At 41.9% G+C, this 20,788-nt stretch overlaps 2 protein-coding genes across 3 annotated transcripts; one reads left to right on the top strand and one right to left on the bottom strand.

Moving 5' to 3' along the window:
* Positions 1-1,471: 1,471 nt before the first annotated feature.
* Positions 1,472-20,422, bottom strand: nol6 (nucleolar protein 6 (RNA-associated)). Of its 2 annotated transcripts, none has more exons than XM_038702813.1 (26): positions 20,263-20,422; positions 19,727-19,936; positions 19,460-19,576; positions 19,153-19,332; positions 18,836-19,004; positions 18,557-18,691; positions 17,939-18,102; positions 17,704-17,824; positions 17,495-17,553; positions 17,282-17,383; positions 17,073-17,188; positions 15,383-15,560; positions 15,100-15,222; positions 14,489-14,637; positions 11,123-11,198; positions 10,584-10,724; positions 9,646-9,763; positions 9,186-9,340; positions 8,181-8,344; positions 7,782-7,934; positions 7,559-7,656; positions 7,274-7,395; positions 4,605-4,694; positions 4,264-4,464; positions 3,374-3,475; positions 1,472-1,880 (listed from the first exon to the last, which is right to left on the bottom strand). In XM_038702813.1, the coding sequence occupies exons 1-26, from the start codon at positions 20,299-20,301 to the stop codon at positions 1,731-1,733; spliced, it is 3,432 nt and encodes a 1,143-aa protein (XP_038558741.1). In that variant the 5' UTR covers positions 20,302-20,422; the 3' UTR covers positions 1,472-1,730. The 2 variants fall into 2 exon arrangements, with proteins under 2 accessions (XP_038558741.1, XP_038558742.1); XM_038702814.1 differs by having other exon boundaries at positions 4,653-4,694.
* LOC119891307 (E3 SUMO-protein ligase ZBED1-like) lies at positions 11,210-14,384 on the top strand. Its single transcript, XM_038702815.1, has 2 exons — positions 11,210-12,910; positions 13,072-14,384. The coding sequence occupies exons 1-2, from the start codon at positions 11,414-11,416 to the stop codon at positions 13,618-13,620; spliced, it is 2,046 nt and encodes a 681-aa protein (XP_038558743.1). The 5' UTR covers positions 11,210-11,413; the 3' UTR covers positions 13,621-14,384.
* Positions 20,423-20,788: the final 366 nt, after the last annotated feature.

The following is a 20,788-nucleotide window of genomic DNA, read 5'->3' as shown; positions in this document are numbered from 1 at the left end:
AGAAATGATAAGTACAGGCATAAACTGGAGATTGTGAATTCAAAGATCCAGTCTACCAAATGAAAACTCAAAAGCACTCCAGTTCCTGGTTAATCAAAGGACTGTGGTAATTACCAGAGTTGTGTAAAGGAGACCAGGAAACACAAAATACTGATACTGCAGCGTTCAGAAGATGCTTACAGTGGAGCAATCCAGTCCGTGATTTAGGAAGCATTATTTTATTCCAATCTCAGATTTTGTAGCAAGGGGCCATATTGCTTGGGTCAAAATAAATTACCTGGTACGGTACATTATTGAGGCACAGCAATTATGCTGGAATGTGCAACTAATCAATCAGTTTGTGGTGTTTATGGTCCTAGTTTAATATGTAAACATTTTGAATTTTTGCTACACAGGGTAATGTCTGAAGATTCTCACTCATCCTGGTCATAGTTATCCAATGTGGGTTAAAAATCAAGGGCAACTGGAGTTTGATGAAGATACTTGAAGATGCATCTTGTATGAGTGGAGAAACATCTTCAAGTATCTTCAACCAAGTCAAGCTGACCTTGATTTAAACCCAGCTTGGACACACAAGGAAAGTACAGGTTCTCTTCTGTTTCAACATGAGCATAATGTACAGTAGGCATTAGCACACATTAAAAACATTCCTTAAGCTGAGAATCAATTTGATCAGATTGACACTAGGCAGGTTTTAACCAGAAGTGCTGCACAGCAAAATCTTACATGACACAACAGTGCACTGTACTGTATGTCTAGGATTACCTTTCTGCATTTATTTCAAAGGGGCTAAGAATGTAAGTAATGATCTCATTGCAAGTGTTTTCGTGATTAGAGATGATTATTTTGCTTATGCCTTAAGGCCAGGGCTCCAAGTCCTGTTAAGTTTTCCTAGAAAGGAGAAGCAACAAGACACTCCCTTACCATGAATATTTTTTAGAAGCAAACTGTCAGCCCGAAACTGTCCTTTCCAGTCATATCAGGCATGTCTCTGCTTGATAAGGCATGTACTCCCTCTACTTTGTGTACAACGGAGAGTCCCGTGTTTCCGCTTTACAGAAATATAGGACTGTCAGGAATTGTTTTCCAGAACCTTACATATGTTGCATTGCATAAACAGCAATGATGAAAGAACAGTCACAGTGTCCTGCTTTGTTAGTTTTTCGCATCAGCATCATCTAAGCATCAGTTTGAAGAAGCTTAGACTCTAGCGATCCAACTGAAATCTTAGGACTTAGGACTGTGAGAGACACACAGCCTCAGACACTCTACACCTTTAAGTACCAAAAAGAAAACTGAACATTTCCTTCTGCATCCAGGTTATTACAACAAAACTGAATTCGGAATTCACATAAGCTGATTTGTAAATGTGGATTAACAGTCCCAGTCAAAAAACATATTCTAGTCATCATTTTCTTTTTACAATTTTTTAAAGACTGATAGGCATGTGGGCAAAGGAACCAAATCTAAATCAAAAGAATGGATATGAGTTTATTAGACGTGATACAGCTTCACCAAAACAAATGTGGCTGATTTTTAACAGCAATATAATTGAAACATATAACACTGTTAACATAATGTCCAAATTAGTTCATGTTTCCATTGCTCTTTTTTGATAAGTCAGGCACAAACAAAACAAAAAATGGTATCAGTGTACCTTCTCTGGTGAAAATATCAAATGCTAAAATGTAATCTACCTGGTGAAATGTGGTATGTGTGTACATCTGTGTCTAAAAGGACCATTTTTCAGTTCTGGGTTCCACTGATTTGACCAAGCCCTTTCCCAAGACCCGGAAGTCCTCCAGTATTGCTTCGACATTGGGAACGGTATTCGCTTCCTCCCCAGCCACCTCCACGCTCCGAGCAGACACCTGCGACGTCTGTGATGCAGGAAAGAGAAAAACATCAGGATGGAGGTGAAGGACACACATGAGACACAAAGCAAGCGAGGGGATTGGGTCTATCTGGCTGGCTCTCTAGTACTGTGCAAAGGTTTTAGGCAGGTGGGGTAAAGTAAGAATTCTTTCACAAGTAGACATGTTTATAGATTATATTTATCAATTTACAAAATACAAAGTGAGTAAACAGAAGAATAATCTAAATCAAATTAATTTTTGGTGTGACCAACCTTTGCCTTCAAAACTTTCTGCAAGTTTACCTTGAAATACTTCAAAGTACACTTTGAGATTGGGATTTTGTAGGCTTATCGTCAGGTGCATCATAAATTCAATATGTTGGTAGAAACACGATCATTAACTGAAAGAGAAACTGCTGTGTAGGAGGAACTTACGAAACAAACTTAGCTAACAACGTGAGGTTGCCAGAGACAGTTTAGTGTCAAAAAGTCATACATAATGGCAAAACTGAGCAAAGCAACAAGACACAAGGTAGTCATACTGCATCAGCAACAAGGACACAGGTTTCCAGATGTCCATTCCTAGTTCTATTGAAGAAGCACAAAGAAACGGACTACTTTCAGGACCACAGATGCAGTGGTCAGCCAAGGAAACTTACTGCAGCAGATGAAAGACACATCGTGCTTACTTTCCTCCATTGGCAAAAAACAGTGGGACCCTGGTAAACCCATCTACTGTCTGGAGAACTCCGGTCAGAAGTGGCCTTCATTGGAAGATTTGCAAGATTTCCTCCGACACAGAAACAAAGCCAAGCAACTCAACTATGCATGAAAACGCACAAACTGGGGTGCAGAAAATGGCAGCAGGTGCACTGGACTGATGAGTCAAAATTTGAAAAATATGGCAGTAACAGAAAGCAGATTGTTCGCCGAAGGGCTGGAGAGTGGTCCAAGAATGTGTTTCTGCAGGTTAACAGTGAAGCATGGTGGAGGTTCATTGAAAGTTTGGGGATTTTGTCAGAATTAATTGTGCCTTCTATGCTGAGAAGCCTGGCCCCAAATTTGTTCTGCAGCATGACAACAACCCCAAACATCCAGCAAAAGTCATTAAGAACTATCTTCAGCCTAAAGAAGTGATGATATGCCCCCAACAGAGCCCTCATCTTAACATCATTGAGTCTATATGGGATGACATGAAGAGAGAGAAGCAACTGAGGCTACCTAAATCCACAGAAGAACTGTGGTTAGTTTTCCAATATGTTTGGGACAACCTACCTGCTAAGTTCCTTCAAAGACTATGTGCAAGTTTACCTAGAAGAACTGATGCTGCTTTAAAGGCAAAGGGCGGTCAAACCAAATACTGACTTGATTTAGATTTAATGTCTATTTTTGAAAGCATTCTTACTTTACAGCATTTTTCACACTTCCCTAATTTGTTTGCACAGTACTGTGTGTGTGTTTGAATGTGTGTATATTTGATAGGTTTTAAATAGCGGACTTGAGTGACATAGGCCTTACCTTGAAGGGCACTGGAATAAAGGCCTTTGGCTTCCATAAAACTGCGATCACTGTTCCACCATAGGGATCACAGAAGAAGAGGGCTAGGTCTCCAAAAGCCTCCTAAATGAATTAGTTCAGGACACAAAGTGTCAGAATCCATTTTGTTGCAGTATTCTAGGCCAAAAGTAAAGCCTTTAAAATACAAAACTGCATCAGTGAAGTTTTTCTTCAAAACAAAACTACACATTAGAAGACATGATCAGTTCTTATATAAGGGTGTTCCTCCACATATGTCTGATAACCTTAGTCTAGTTATCAGCTCTTGTATTGACTGCTTTGATCAATCATTAATGGCTAGGTGTTGTTGATATTGTGCACAAAATAGGCGTGTATTGGCTGCATAATGTAGCCCATGTACTTTCATCTGACACAGAGAGAAAGAACAGGAAAAGCGACACCAAAAGAAAAACAGAGATACGTCATATATTCTTGCCAAGGTTACTTAATAACAAGTCTGGACCGGGGCTGACAAAAACTCTTAACATCTGAGTATGTGCGCAAGGGTGTATGGAGAAGGTGAAGAACATGGACAATATAAAATTTAACTGCTGACGCAGAAATGTTCAGAGAAATGTCAACATTGTTTCTAGGAAATCTACATTAATAGAGATCACGCCTGAATGCTGTTGCTTTGTGAACAATGCAAGAAAAGCCTAGTTTCAGTGGGTATTTCTCTACTCTCTCATTCATTTTTATTGTCAGGAAGCTTCTGGAGGTCACATAGAATATACTTCTGGCCTGAACAGCCAAGCTGGAACTTGCATGCGTAAATCCTGCTACACAGCTTTCCTCACATTCTTTGTCAAAACCACACCTTCCTTTTAACGGCCCTAGCAATCAAGACTCACCCTGAGCTCTTTCAGGTAGAGGGACACGGGATTGTGGTCAATGACAGGCAGAGCCCCGCCAGACTGGGCCACACTGCCAGTCATGATGCCCCTGCTGAAGGTGACAGCGGGAGGGTCTACTGCCTGGCTGAGCAGGGGAACCTGCTTGGGGTTCAGGTGAATCAACACATCGTAGGCATCTAGAGGAGGGCGCATAACCACCTACACAAACACAGACAAATGCATGACAAGGCTGACATATTTGTTCATAATTCATCCAGATACTTGACAATTTATAAAGACAATGGAGTGGTGAGTAAATGAGAGCTTTCAAGTGCTTTTTTTTTTTTTTTTAAACCAACCCTGACATCTTGTATCTGGCTGCCGTCCATCAGCTGATGTTCCAGTACCTTAAGACTCTCTGCAGCCACCATCACCACACGCTGCAGCATCTGAAGACATGCAACCAAAATACAATGGTTAAATGGTTAGTAAACGGTAGCTATGGACATTCAGAAGGGTTTCCACTAAAAATATTCTGACATTTCATATAATAATGTCCATAGACCACGTTTACTATTAATTAGCACTGGAATATTACCAATTTCCCAGAACACAAAATAAAGGCAACAATTCCAGACACTAAAAGGCAATTACAACATGAATAACATTGTATAAGGCAATATCCAGCAATTGTTGAAAAAGTAATACAAGGAGCCGCCTACTACAGGCTGCCTTTTTTTCGGAAATCCTGTGGGATGGGAGTCAATTTCATTATTCATCATGGGACCGGGACAGGACAGGAACAAAAGTCAACTGGAGCAGGTGGGATGGGAATCATTTGTACATTTTTTAAATATAAAATGCAATTCTAAGATGAATAAGCTCTATTGTCTGATTTTCTTAATATTAGGAACAGGACGGGAGTCATTCTTCTGGGATTGGTACGGGACAGGAATTGTTTTTTATTTTACTCTGTCACTGGAGTGGGATGGTACAGGATGAAAATCCACTCCTTTGTCACCCTTTACTGCCTACTGTATTTGTTCCAACTCGTTCCAAGACACACCCTTCTGTATTTTTGCTTTAGTGCAAAAGGTTCACCTAGGCATGCACCTGGATCAAAACATTGGTAGTATGAGGTAATATGCGAGTAATATCAACTTGAACAGGTAACTGAACACGTATTTGGGATTTACCCTTTTAGGTCATTAAATTACACAACAACTTTAAAGCACGATAACTGCATAATAACTGCATAATAGTAGAAGAACGCTTTTTTCTTTGTCATTTTGCGAGAATGTAAAATCACTTCGTGCCATAAATGTACTTTATAACAGTCCACCACATTATCATCCTAGTTGTACCATATGTTCTACTTTCAAGTCGTTTTTGTCCCCTTAGGCTTTTGATAAAAAATAAAAAAAGGTACTTAAAATAGTGACCTTCTCCCTATTGAAAGGTTCTCCTCAGATCCTTTTATTTCAGTGTTTTGACCTAATGATGAATTATTAATACTCTTTCCTCCAAGTACAATAGCAGTTTTGATTTTTTTACTACTATAAGACAGATGAATCACATAACAACAAGTCAGGAAAATGTACAATGTAATTCCAATCAACTTGAAATCTCTTTCTGGTTCAATTATAAATCATGATATGTGCAAAGCTAATTAACATTTCTGAGGTTGTGGTAGTCTTAAGTGTTTTGTTGATAGGAAGCATCTTGAGCATTCAGAAAGAAACTCAAATATTCATTCTGTTAACCACTTCACTCCATCAGAATCTGCCCCCTAGTGGTCGTTCAGAGACATCACACTTACTGATCCAGGTTCGGTGCGTTTGTAGTTCACTCACCTCAGCTATTTGTTTTGAAACACCTTTTCAGTTTTAGAAGTCTGTGAAGGTGGGCTTGTGAATTCAGCTTGAAACTGATATGGTAAAATGGAAATCATCCTGAACATTGTGATCAGGCATGGTGAGTTAAGCCCACAATGACGCCTGTGTCTGGACGTCACAAAACACTAAGTTCCTGATCTCCGCCACCGCTATAAAAGTAGGATGCTGGGAGAGGACCAGTGTAAATGTTGGGCAGAGTGAGGTGGGCGAGCACAGGAAGCTTATCTGGGTCAGCTACGCACCATGGGAAGCTTGTGCGTGTACCTTTTCTGTACACTACTGTGTGCCGCTGGACTCTTTCACAGCTACGGTCACATCCAAACAGAGGAATACAAAACTAAATATTTCACTTATTTCACTACAACAGAGGACAGCAATGAAAAGCAACTGGTGAGCTACAACTGATGGTCTCCCAAAAGCATTAGTGGTACTTTCAGGAAGTTTTGAAGGTTGTTGAAATCATTTTGTGACGTAAACATTCTTGTCAGACGGAAACTCTTGTTCTGGTGGTATTTTGATGTTTATCAAAAGTAATAGATACCATTTCTGCATTTACAGATCAATGATTTACATGAAGTTTTGGAAAGACTTCAGAACAATCAATTTCCCGCTCTAAGAAAAAAGCATGGCTATCTGCCTGTGGTATGTAATACAACAACTCAGTCAGTTTGGAATTACATAAGTTTCTAAAATCAATTTAGTCAATCTGTTGTGTTATATTTCCAGAGACATTTACTACTTTTTTTAAAATTCTGCACAATAAATCATCAATTACTGAATATTTTACTGTAACTTGGGTTTGTATCTTTTCAGTGTGAGCCAGGAGACCAGTGTGCACTAAGGAAAGGCTCCAGGATTGGGAAACTATGTGACTGCTCTCTGCCTAGAACATGCAACTCTTTTCTACACCGTTGTTTGTGACTCTCTCTCTGTCTGCTACAAGTCTAACAGAAAAAAAATACAGTATAAGATAACTTCTAAGATCTATTTGATGGCAGGTATTCCATTCTGTATTTTTTCCCCGTTTACTGACCAACCGTAATAGTCAGTCATTTTTACATTAAGTATTGCGTGCTAATCCAATAAATATGTTGTTGTGCAAGTTGTGTACTTGTGTTTGTGTGTACACTGACCTGTACACTAGGTGCTCGCTTGGTCCACAGAGATTTTTTGTCCTTAGGCGTAGCTATAAACATGACAGGCAGAGACTCCCTGCAGGCCATGAAGTCATTCTTGGTCTCTGTGTAGTCAGCAGCTGCACGTGACAGAGGTGAACAACAATCAGACTTGCTGTTGAAACAGCGATGCATACGAGCATGATGTTTACGTATGTCGGGTGTGGAAGTAGAAAGAGGTCAGAGGGGATTTGTTTGTGTGACACAGAAGGAAAAGGTGTATGTATGTGTGGGTGCGCTTGCCTGTGAGCTGGTTGTTGAGGTTGACTACCAGCGGGTTGTTCCTCCAATCAAAGGAGGAGAGCAGATGAAGGAAACGAAGGAAGCCGACCTGAGGAGAACTGAGGAAGACCGAGAAATTCATTCACATGACCTACTGAACGAACAAAGGGAAGTGGAAAAAACATTATCCACAAATGGGACCGGTGAGGTGGACATATTATTAAAATGTAGAAGCGGTAGTTACCCAGGAGGAGTAAAGGGTGCAGGCTGCAGGAAAAGCGACGCCACCAGCAGGTCTGCCGTGTCCTCTGTCACGTCTTCGCTGAAGAGCTGAGCCCCCAACCAGCGTTTGGCCAGGCGACACACTGCCCCGAAACATGGGTGCTGCTGCTGGAGCCTACCAATAACAAGTAAAAGATGGAGCAAAATAGTGAGGAACCGGTGCACGCAGGGCAAGCAATGAAGAAACAGGAAAGAGAGAAAAACAAGATGACAGAAATGAAGAAAAAGAAGGACAAAAGTTGAAGAAAGTGAAAACAGCAACGTATGGGTTTAAAAGGACTGAGGGAACTAATACAAACCCTACAATCCAGCTTTCTCACAAACACACACATACTACTTTGTGTCATGGTTTTAATTTTACCCATGCAAAGTACTGGTAAGCAGAGGCTTGTGAATGGTGGCCATCTCCAGAGCCTGAGCCTCCTCGTTGTCTCTTACGATCAGCAGCCCTTCGGCATTCACATTCTCTCTCAGAACCTGAGGCTCACGATGGTACGCCACCTGGATGCGGAACACCAAGCCATCCTGGAGACATAAACAAAGGAAAAACAGCATAAATAAACAGAATACTGTGAACTAGGATTAAAAAAAAAAAACTTCTCCAACTAGTTTCCTAGACATACCACAGACTTACAATTACATTTCAAAAAATGTTTTATATAACCTTTCTAAAAATATCACAGTTCACAGACAATCGTGCGACATGTACACAAACAGCCTTTTTTTTTCCATCTACGTAACACAGCAAAAATAAGGAACATCCTGTCTCAAACTGATGCAGAAAAAATAGTCAATGCATTTGTTACTTCTAGGCTGGATTGTTGCAATTCCTCATATTATTATCAGGCTGCCCAAATAAGTCACTTAAAACTCTACAACTCTCCTGTATTGACAAGAACTAGGAAAGGCAACGTATTAGATTCTCTGCACTGGCTCAAAGTAAAATCCAGAATAGAATTTAAAAATTCTTCAACAAACCTACAAAGCACTTAATTGTCAGGCAGCATCATATGAGCTCATGGTACCATATTACCCCACTCAAGCACTGCGCTCCCAGAATGTAGGGTTACTTGTGGTTCCTAAAGTCTCCAGAAGTAGTGGGAGCCAGAGCCTTCAGCTATCACGCTGCTCTCCTTTGGAAACAGGTGCCAGTTTGGACATCACCTCCACATTTAAGAGTAGTGTGAAGACTTTCCTCTTTGATAAAGCTTATAGTTAGGGCTGGCTCATGCGAGTCCTGAACCAAAGTTCTTGATCATGGTAGGAATTGCTGGGTCTCTAATAATCATAACAACAATAATAATAATAATACTACAGTATGGTCTACACGCTATATAAATAAAATTGAACTGAAAAAAATATATACCTTCCAGACATCCAGGTGTGTGGGGCAGGGCCTGCATGTATAATTATGGTGCTTCTTGAGTAACTCTCCCAGGCGGATGTGGAAGGCAGCTCGGATATGGCGGATGGCGAGGCGGTCGTGAGGCCACTTTCCACTCCCCTCCATGTGACAAATTACTGCAATAAAAGGGTTGCCAATACATTGATATATGAGTTTGTATAGCTAAATGTCTGTGGTAAAGCAGTTGTAATTTTCCTGCTTTGAACACATGGGTTGTAACTCAGTTATTTAGAAATTTAGCCAGTCGTCATCACAAAAGTAATTACGGGGAACACGTGTAGACACCCAAGGAAAAGCAAAATCAAGTTAAATTATGTGTCAATGAGAGTGAAAATGCATAAAACATTTGTCCGGTACACAGTGCAGAATTGCTTAAGTCAACACAACTTCTCAATTAGTTGCCGGTGGATGAAACACTAACCTGTGATAGGGGTGATATAAGCGGGGCAGGGTTTGTCTTCCTTTGGCACCAACGATCTGGAAGTCTTTTCTCTGTTAAAGAAGGAATAGTCCAGCTTCAGTGGCAGAGGGGGAAAGACCTGCAAGGCACAGATGAAATGTTAGAACTGTCATAAAGCCAAATTCACAATGTATATGCATATGCAGGGTGCGATTTGCGGGGGGAATGCGTGGGATTTCCCCCCTTCTGGTTTGTATATCCCTACCTCTGCTGAATAATTTTTATCCCTGGTGGGGACAAAATTTATCCCCCCCTCTGAGATTCAGATCCAGCTGCCTCTCTCTGTCTATGGGTCATCACCAGGCTGGAGTCTTGCTTAATGTCCCGCCCACGGCAGTGTGTGATTGGTTACAAGTCGCGAATAATAGCCTATCAACACTCACGAGACCTTTGCTCCGGCTCACAGGGAAGGCAGCAGATATTACTGAAGCTGCAATAAACTTCACAAACTGACGATCTGTTTCTATGATGATAAAAGACGGCCAGTGTCCATGTTACACCTTTGAGCATGCCCGAACACACAGCTACGGGGTTTCACTTAATGAAAGTGATGGCTTTTAAATCAGTCTCTCTCCCCTTACCCACTCACTTCACCTGAGAGGTAAACACAGCATGCATCTGTTTTTTTCTGCATTTTCGTTTTCACTGCAGCACTTCACCTGGGGCGGGTTGGGGGTTGGGAGGGGTATTTTCATCAGGTAAAAAAAAAAAATCCCCCCTCTGTTTTTTTACACAAATCGCACCCTGTGCATATATGCATATGCAATGTTTATGCAACAGCAGCTGTTAATAACTTAAAAGCTCATTGAAATGGAGTTGCATTGCGGAGGTGTTTCAAATTATGCAAAATGATTTACATTTTTACTAAGCTGTTCCTCGACGAGAACAAGAGACTTTACCTGCGTGTATCTGAGTGCAGGGTGGGCTCCTTGCACTGATGTGATGGAGAGAGGCAGACCTTCCAGCCTCCATAGTTTTCTACTCAGGTCATCATAGGACTGAACCACCAGTAGACTCTCCTCCTCTCCGGTACTAGGCACCTGAAAAGCACAGTACATGTCAAACACATGCTGAAAATACACATTATTACAGATATAATTACATTATTACATTTATGTAGTGATGAAATAGCAACACTTCTGATAGCCTACACATTTTTATATGAAACAGCAAGCAATAATATATAAAAACATTACAACAATTTAGGTAATATCAAACACAATATATATTCATTACGCCATTAATTAAAAGGTCTATCAAAATAGGAACACAAAAATCCCAGAAACTAAAAGATACATCAATAATAGACATAGTAAGATTAAACAAAGTGCATGAATATTTATTACACAACACATAAAAAATTATAATCGATTTGTTTTCCATGGATCAACTTTTTTTAATGTCTTTAAAAAATAAATCGCAAGGATTTGGCTTTTACCTCACTTCCCGTTTTGATGACGTCATCCACCATCGCCCCCACATACCGCACACAGGAGTCAGGGATCTCTGCATGCCTGGTGGGTAACAAATGCTTTTCTTTATAAAAACGAGGCCTCAAACTAAATCATACCTATATTCACCTCACTGACATTTCCTGTTGTGAAGTGAAACCAGTCACCAATTGGTTTTATCACGCCAGAGACCCATTTTTGTGGCGCTAATATTAGCTGGCTTGCTAACGTAAAAAAACTCAAACATTCGGATCAGACATTAGCCAGCTGCACAAAACATGAAGCGTACGGGGAGAAGACGGAGTTCTGTGTGGGACTGCTTCGAACAAGTGGGGAACTTCGTCCGCTGCATGAAATGCGACGCTACTCTGAAGTACTGCGGCGGAGCCACGAGCTCCATGATGAATCACATGAGCAGGCACCATCCGTCCACGACGCCGCCAGATGAAGACGAGAAGCCGGTGATTTGTACAGTTCAGTGCATCGAGGAGGAGAGTACCGGTCATTCGGACATCATGCAAGTTGCCATCATGTCACCCAACATGAGCTTGACAAACAACCCCACTGAGCGCGAATACGGGGAGAGGAAGCGCCTGAAGCGGAGCTCTGTGTGGGACATTTTCATCAAAGTGGACGACGAAGTTCACTGCACGATGTGCGACACAAAGCTGAAATACAGGAGCAGCACCACCAGCATGATGTACCACATCAAAAACAAACACCCGGACACTATGCCTAGTGATGGTGTGTCACTGGCAACACACGCAGAGGTGACTGAACTCATCTCCAGAATGATAGAGAAGGACATGCTTCCCATCAGCGTGGTTAGCGGTGAGGGTTTTCGTGAGCTGCTTGCATACACTGTGCATAATTATAAAATGCCATCTGCTGGTGATATAACACGCCTTATTGAAGGCCATTTTCATGAGAAGATGGAGGAGCTTGTGATGCAGCTGGGTAGAGTGGAGAAAGTGGCCCTCACTGCTGACTTCTGGACAGCCCTCCCATTTCAGAGGTACATTACAGTTTCCTGCTCCTTCATAACAGAGGATTGGCAAGGGAAGTCAGCTGTGCTGCGGACACACAAGCTATCATCTGACAGCCACACTACAGACACAATCACAGAGAGGCTTCTGAACACTGTGCAGACCTGGGGAATTGCTGGGAAAGTGACTGCGTGTGTTCATAATAACACACAGGACGTCTTGTCGGCCAATGCGTGCGCCCGTGTCACCTGGGACTATGCCACTTGCTTCGCCACTACATTGCAGCTCGCAGTCAGTGATGGGCTGAGTGAGGATCTTGTCCGCATCATTGTTGCGGCAGGGAGGCTAGTCAAACACTTCAGTCACAGCTTGCTGGCAAGCGAAGCCTTGGAGCAGAAGCAAGTTCAGATGTGCCTGCCACAGCACAAGTTAATCCAGTCGAGCAAAGCCAGGTGGGACACGATCTGTGATATGTTTGAACGGTTGCTTGAGCAGCGGTGGGCGATTAAAGCTGTGCTCTCTGATCGCACAATCACCCACAGACAGGAAGCCCAGACCCTTGAGATCGAAGACGATTGCTGGCAAATAATTGAGAATTTCACACCGGTGCTGGCCACACTGAAATGGGCGACAACAGTCATATCCGCTGAAACAGAGGTATCCATTTCGAACATCTACCCGATCACGTTCAGCCTCATTCAGACCCACCTTGTGCCAAAAGAGAACGATGTTGAACAGGTCTCGGAGTTCAAGCTGAAAGTTCAGAAGTCACTTAGAAATCACATGGAGGTAGGCATTAACTAATTGTGACTATCAATTTGTGCATATTGTATATTTGGCAATGATTTTAGAAGAATAAGTGCTGAATAACATTAATGCGGTTAAAGATAATCTGCATCCCCTTTACCTTTTTAATTCTTCATCAATGTCATTTCATTTCTGTATTTTAGGTTGACTCTAATGACCTAGCCTCCAAACCAGCTCTGATTGCCTCGATGCTGGACCCTCGTCACAAACATCTCAGCTTCCTGACACCAACGGGGAGACTGGCTGCAAAGGTTAAACTGCATGAACTCGTTTCAAAATTAGATGTGATAACGACCACTGTGGGCCCAAAGGATGAACAGCAGGAGACCCTGATCACGCCTGACATTAGCCAGGTGGCTATGCCCTCACAAATGAGAAGTGACACCAAAAACACCATGGTGTTGCTCCTAGGAGACAACTACAGTTCCTCCTATGCCACGGACTCTGAGGCTCAGGTGGATTACTACTTGAGAGACATTGCTCCCTCACTGGACATAAACCCTCTTGACTGGTGGAGGGTAAATGGACCAAGATTCCCCAAACTGGCAACTCTGGCGAGGCATTATTTGTGTGTACCTGGGGTATCGCTGCCATCTCTATTGTCAGAGGCCGGACAAACATTTGCAACAATGCGCACAAGACTGAGCCCAGAGCATGTGGATATGATGATTTTTGTAAACAGAAATGCATAATTTGCATCATGTGCTTATATGATGGAGGTGTACACTGACTTCCTATACAAATGAAAGAGAAAGGTTACTGTGGGGCAGTAGGGGGACAAGAGGAAGTAGGTGCAAGTAAGAAAGATGCCTTGATTGGATGTCAGGGAAGATGAGATGGCAGGGCTATTAAGGCAGCAGGTACACTACTACTGTTGACCTGTATATGCTGGGGCTAATAATGCAACAAAAACAGTTTTTCCTAAAACAAAGTTAGACATTTTCCCCCTCTCGAGTTGCTGTGAGCTGAGCTGCAGTCAAATACTTATAGCTGGGGTAGGCAACGATTGAGAACTAGCAAGAGCAAGCAGATAGGCAGACCGTCAGGTAAGCTAGATGTGCTTATTGCAGTCTTGTGACAGCCACAGATATTGGATGTTTCATTTTTGTGGCAGAGCATTTGATTTATTGATTGATGTCTGTGTGTTAAGATAATTTCAACAACTATAAACAAAAAAATGTTTCTGAAATAAATGGCCTACCCCAGCTTTAACTAATACCTGAATGTAGTTTTCACCATTAAAACCCAGTGATTTGTCTTACCTCACTTGACTTGATGGCTGAAGAGAAAACACTTGGTGGCTACAAATCCTTGGCATTCATTATCAAACATCCAGCATACCCAAGCATTTAGGAGGCTGCCAACAGTGTATCATACACCTCATTTACCTTAACACAGGTATTATGTTTTGTACATGGTCGTTACGAACACATTCTGATTAGATTTCTTTACAAAAGTTTTTTTTTGTTATTATGGTGGCATACTGAATCTGTATTATCATCATCAGTATGTGATGTCTGTTGTCTCTTTCAATATGCTATATCAAGATAAAATACATACAGCTGTAGCAGGTGTGTAATGATCTGTCTGGGGACCAGTTGTTTTTGGCACATGCTCGCCCCTTCCCACAGCACAGCCTCAGTGATGGCACCGTCCTGGAAGCGACGCAGTTCGGAGCGAGAACCCCACAGCTGACGAAACTCAGCCGCCTAGCAGAAGAACACCACTGTTGTTAACAGTCAATCTTTGCAAAAGCATTGGTAGGGCATAAGTGAAACGGACTGAAACAAGTCTACATAATGTGCAAATGCCATTCATATCAGAAAGTGTTCATAAATGCTTCTTTTGGTTAGATTATTACATAGTATTACATTCTTTAAAATGTTAACAGCCAAACTTGTGGTAAAAAATACAGAGTACACTGAGCAGATCTTTCTCAATGAGGAAATTATTTAGTTGGAAAATTTACACCTATGTACCTTCACCAATCAAATACACTGTATGGCAAGTACTTTGTTGGGTTGAGTACACACTACAAATGTGCTCCCTGTTTGTAACATGTTTGATATTGCACTCAGAGTAAAGTAAAATTACCTTATATCTTCAACCCCAATGGCAAAAATATGAAATAAAACACTCCACACACAGAAAAGGGAGAGAGGTGAGGTTACCTTGGGGCTGTCTGCAGGTGGGCCTCTTTCGAGGACTGAGAAAGCCAGCTCCGGCCTCAAGAGCAAACCAAAGGAAAGAGGAGGTTGGGCTTTGTGTTTTGGAGCTTCACTCTCCACAGACCACTGAAAAAAACAAAAGAAGTATGTTCAACACATTCAGTGATTAAAATATTGTAAATCATATTTATACAAGCGTGAAAAAAAAACAACAACTTTGCGCCCATTATTCCAGTTGAGTAAACCAGATGTGGACGACTGACCACTGAAGGTAAATGTTTCCCACCTCGGGGTCAGGAGAGAGGGAGTGGGTGAGTAGGTGGATCCGTTGGCCCAGTCCTCTCTGAAGCAGTGACAGAATAAAAGGTAGAGCAGTGCGGACATAATTTCCACTGTGGTCCATCAGCTCACTGAGAAGATTCATTTTTTTACAGCTGGACTGAAGCTTCACAAGCTCACATAACCTGAGTGGGAGATGAAAAGACACATAACAGAAGAGTTGACAGGATGATGATGGGAAATCAAACAGTAAGTCAAAGAGTCAAAAGGAAAACTAACTCTTGTGATGTTGGCTAGCAGTAGGTTGTTTTTTTTCCACAGTTTCCTCTTTATCAACTGACATTAAGGACCCTGAAAACGACTATGGGCCAGATTGACTAAAGGTTTGCGTGAGTAAAAACATGTAAACATGATATCACCAGCAAATTTACACATATGCCGATCAACTAACGGTTTGCACGCAGAATGACGTCTTTCAAAAGTGCAAGATTGCACCTGTTGTTCATTTACTACTTTTGCCTTAATGAATATGCAATGTGGGGGGTTTCAATTTTATTGTGCAAAGTAATGGGAGGGTAACATGCAAATACATTTATTTACTACACGCAATGTGATCTAGCAAGCCTACAAGCAATTTCATGTGAGTGCAATAGCATCTGTATTCAATACGCTTGAAAGGAAGGTGCAAACCGGCAAGTTTTGCGCCGAGATGGCTGCTGTTATCGTTGCGAGGACACACGGCCGTAATGAAAGAAGCCGTAGAGAAATTAAAAATATTACATAATATTATTCTATTTTCAATATATAGAAATAAAATTTTATTTATTCGATTACATGAATTGAATTTTTTTTTGTATTTGCCTTTAGCATTGGCAATACTGTTGTATTAACATTTATGCCAATAAAGCAGAGAGTGCAGCTGCAGTAGTGCATGGATCACAGGTAAAAATTTATCCAGCCAGAGGGACCGATCGCCAACTGTTTACAGCACACCTGTCGTAATAGCGATAACCCATTGTAGGTGTGGGAGAGGGAATGGGGCATTGACGGGAACAGGGACAGGAGATCGCAGAGTGACTGGAAACAGCGCGGACGGTCTTGCTGGCATTTCCTCGCGTCTTGGTCATTCCAGCATACTGTATCTGTTTCTGCTGGGGTTTCCCAAAGCAGTTTTATAGGTGTGCTGTCCCAAGTAATTTGTGCAATCTCAGGCAGGATGGGCATGTTCATACGATTTCCAAATACTCAGGATGCACTGAATGAAACAAACCAAGGTTTTTATGCAGTGGCTGCTTTCCCTCCCGACTATCCATGGCAGAAACCATTAAAAAATGCAAAACCCTTATTTAAATACTGCCACCTCCATTGTGTTTGCTCCTGTTGTCATCTACTCAGTAATTCTTAGCTGACCACCCGTAACAGGTACTACAGTTGCACATGCAATATTTTAGAATGCAAACGCAATTTAGTACTCTTTATTCGGGATGTTAGTAAATCCGGCCCTATGTGTATGAGAAGGTGTCTTTAATGGAAACTACCTATAGTAGGAATCTGTAAAGGAAAAGTTAACACTTCATCGACAATGGAAAATCATGCGTCTTGAAGAGGAGGTGTAAAACTAAGCTGCTCATGTAGTACATAAAAGAACGACTGCATGCATTTTGTTTTGTTGCTTTAACAGAATAATAAAGCCATACTGGAATATGTGGTCGCTTGTCCTGATCATGGGTTTGGGGGTCATGAGGAGGCCTTGGAAACCATCCACTGTAGGGTTGTCCCAGAACTTCATTGACACGGATGCCTCATGCTGCAGCTGAGAACCAATTTGAGAATGGTCAAAACCTGTCGTTTAATCTCACCAGTGAAAAGTACTGTTTGTACACACATTTGTTTTTACAGTATTTACCTGTTTGTAGGTACAAGCAGTCATGTCAGCACACATGTTGAGATGTCCTGAGGGGTCGACAAACACGACCTGAAAAGCACTGTGGAACTCTGCAAGAGATGGCTGCAGGGAAAAGGACAAAAAGGAAAGGAGAGACAAAAATTTTACAGGTAAATGAAAGTGTGAAGAAACTACACAGGTTTACTGTTTTTCAGTCTGAGTTAGACCACTCACAGCTGTAGAGTCAGGATCTTTGGCAAGGGTAATTCCATTCACCGTCAGGTCTGTAGAGGCTGAGGGTTGGAACCAGAGGTGGGTAAGTTTCAAAATATTCAAAACAGTGGTAAGCAAATTGCTGTAAGTACAACTACCGTATATCACGTGTATTATATTACCCTTTATTTGAAAAATGGTAGTTCAGCAGATTTGAAACATTTTCTTACCGAGGAAGTTCAAGCTGTTTCGAAGTAGCTGATAGGCTGTCATGGTGTTACTGATTCTGTGAGTGGTCAGCAGATAACTCAATAGCATTGAAGCCAAGTAACCATTAAAACAACCAGTGCCCTATAAGACACAGAGAGAGCAATAGAGGGGTGAGTTAAACAACTGTCAGATGACTAATAAATAAAAAAGGAGGAAGTGAGCTCTCAAGTAAAAGAGCCCTTGCAAGTCTCCTACCTGGTCGAGGTCTCTTTGACGAAGCCAGACTTTGAGCAAAGCCACCCCGTCAGCAAAAGCTGAGCACTGGGAGCTGATAGCAGAAAGAAACTGGAGGTGAGCCCTGGGCAGTAAATCCCCAAGAACAGAGCTATTGTAATGTGGCGTGGGAGGGTCATTGCTCTCTGTAACAGACAAAAGTAATTTGGTCTTGATGAAAGTAATATTTCAATTGAACTGTTTCTGAAAAGCAATGTGGTCCTGAATACACAGTACTGTGCAAAGGTTTTAGGAAGGTGTGAAAAAAAATGCTGTAAAGTAAAGAATGTTTCAAAAACAGACATGTTAATAATGCAACAAACTTTAGAGTGATCAGAGAATAAAAATCTATATCAAATCAATATTTGCCTTTCAAAACAGCATAAACTCTTCTAGGTACACTTGCACATAGTTTTGAAGGACCTTGGGTGGAAGCTACTTCAAAAAGAGCTTAACAACCTCTGTCTGCCTTGCTGGTGCATTATAACTACCTTGTGTCTTGTTGCTGTGCTCAGTCTTGCCATGGTGTATGACTTTTGACAATAAACCTACTTCAGCAACCTCACTGTGACCTAATATTTGAAGAATTAACAATCTTACCAGACTGGGAGGTCTGCAATCCTGTGTACCACTCTGTCCGGATATTATTCCTCTGGGGGTGGAAACGGCTGGGCTTGAAGAATCCGGGAGGCGGACAGGCATGAACGCGTACGGTGAAACTGGAAGAGTCTTTAACTGCAAGATGGGACACCACAACACATCTCGTCTCACAATCAAGAGCTAAAAAAAAATACTGTACCATACAATGAAAACTAAAAGCAATGCATCTGAAGGTTGTTAGTGTTTTGAACAATATGCTGGTAATTAAAAGTTAAATACCTGGAGGCATCAGCAGCAGAATGGGTCGGAGTCGATTCCCATGGAGACAGGAATAACGCATGGTTCCAATATCAGAGGAGGACATGAGATGCTGGGCCAGGCCTGCCAGGTAGAGAGCTCTCTTCCTTGGATACCTCTGGTTCACGACATCCTTTGGGTGAAGGACATCCTAATAACAGAAAGATGAGCAGACACCAGAGACGTTTACAATCTAATGTCTGTCTGTCATATTGCACTCAGTACATGACAATAGCACTCTGCTTTCACTCTGCTTGAACTGATGTAATGAAATTAAACAAGGAGGGCAGGTTACTTACAGCTGGGATTGTGACAGCCAGGTCCACCACAATGCGTGGTTTGGTGCAAGTGCCCAGGGGGTAGCTGCCGATCAGATCAACTGAAGCAGGCGGTGCCATGTGGAACTTGCCCTTTGTTGTTTTGGGCACCAGGAGGAAAGGGGTCTTAACAGTACTTGACAGCCATGACAGGTCACTTACCTGCACACATAGTGAAATTGAGTAAAACATGTGGTTATAGGTTTCTGTGCGTGGATTTCTGACTGAAGTGGAACTGAGCTTTTATGTACAATCATGACGCTTTTCTTACAGTTAAACTAAAACATACCTCAACCTCTGGTGAATCTGGCACAGCCTGAAGCAGCTTGGTGACAGTCTGAACGAAGGAATCTATTTGCTTTTTCCTACGTTCACTCAGGGCGACCTCTTTCAGCAGCTCTTCCATCTGTTATTGGTGACAGATTATAGACATTTACCAGGAGTGTATGAAAGCGTGTGTGGGTTTACATGGGATAACAAACCCGTTCCTTTTCCCCTTTTTTGTCTTTGTTCATTCTTCCCTTGCATGGTCATGCCAGCAAGTCAGAGGTCTCACCTGCATTTTGAGCAGGCTGCAGTGAAACAGGCTTTCTGCCTCTTTCAGCTGGTTCAGCTCCTCTGCTGTAGGGGGTCTGTACAGATCACTTCGGGACAGCTTCACCGGGTGATAGCCCACCTCCTCTCTTCCAGCATCTTCGGGTTTGCTCCTTTTTGCTTTAACGGGAGCCTCTTCCTCCTCCTCCTCCTCATGATGGGAGGGAATCATCTGTTAAAAAACACAACACAACATACAGTAGCAGCAACTGCAGCTCGATTTGACTCAACTTTCCAAAAATTACTAGGGAATCAGAATAATCAGGGTCTGATATAAAAACTGGACAAACTATTGATATGTTATTTGAGATTATTGATAGATATAATTCATTTTCTATTAATTCGCTACAGCACATTAAGCAAAGTCTTACCGGTGGTTTAACAACTGCCTAATTGTAGGCAAAGCATGCAACCAATACCCGTCTCCCAGTGAGTAAAACTGTACCGTGTCTTTAGCCACCAAGAAGCTATAGCCATGATAAATGCCGCCAGTCTTACCTCTGCTGGGTTCTCTGCAACTGTCTTCTTCTTTTTCATGTCTGGTCTGCTGTCAAGATGACGATAATTCTAATGTTTTGGAAGTTTTTATCAACACCGCTTTCTCTTCATTGCTCTCTCACATGTGCAGCGGGTCAGGCAAACGTGCTACTAGTCAAAATAGTTCCCCGATTGGTGTAGAAGCGGCGGAGGTGACTGGTGATTGGTCCGCTGCACGTCGAGCGTCCTGTCGGCTTCAGCAAGGTAGGTTGCATGAGCAGTAACCTACGGTGCGCGGTGCTCTCGAGTCACTGCTCAGACAGGGTTCTTACGTTTGAATGCACTGAACCAAGAGCGTCACCTTGTGTTGAAAAGTGGTGGGGATATAAGGGAAAATGCGGATAGCAGGTGAAAATTCAAAATATCAATATCAGTATCAGTAATTAGTAACTTTTTTCTTAAGCTTTTTTGGACAACGCACATTTGTTTCTTCTATATTTACATTGCAATGCATGTTTTGTTACTGTACAAATAACCCCATTTCAAA

The sequence above is a fragment of the Micropterus salmoides genome, unplaced genomic scaffold (genome assembly GCF_014851395.1).
Source record: "Micropterus salmoides isolate LMB-PRFRI ecotype aquatic unplaced genomic scaffold, ASM1485139v1 Ms_hic_scaffold_7, whole genome shotgun sequence".
Lineage (NCBI taxonomy): Eukaryota > Metazoa > Chordata > Actinopteri > Centrarchiformes > Centrarchidae > Micropterus > Micropterus salmoides.
Note: the sequence above shows the minus strand (reverse complement) of the source record. Positions and strands in the feature narration are given on the sequence as shown.

Excerpts from the sequence above, each read along its gene's own strand:
- LOC119891307 (XM_038702815.1), top strand. The coding sequence starts at position 11,414 with ATGAAGCGTACGGGGAGAAGACGGAGTTCTGTGTGGGACTGCTTCGAA. Across the intron at positions 12,911-13,071 it reads CACTTAGAAATCACATGGAG|GTTGACTCTAATGACCTAGC; the intron begins GTAGGCATTAAC and ends TCTGTATTTTAG.
- nol6 (XM_038702813.1), bottom strand. The coding sequence starts at position 20,301 with ATGAAAAAGAAGAAGACAGTTGCAGAGAACCCAGCAGAG. Across the intron at positions 18,103-18,556 it reads ATTGCAGACCTCCCAGTCTG|AGAGCAATGACCCTCCCACG; the intron begins GTAAGATTGTTA and ends TGTCTGTTACAG. Across the intron at positions 10,725-11,122 it reads TCATCAAAACGGGAAGTGAG|GTGCCTAGTACCGGAGAGGA; the intron begins GTAAAAGCCAAA and ends TGTGCTTTTCAG.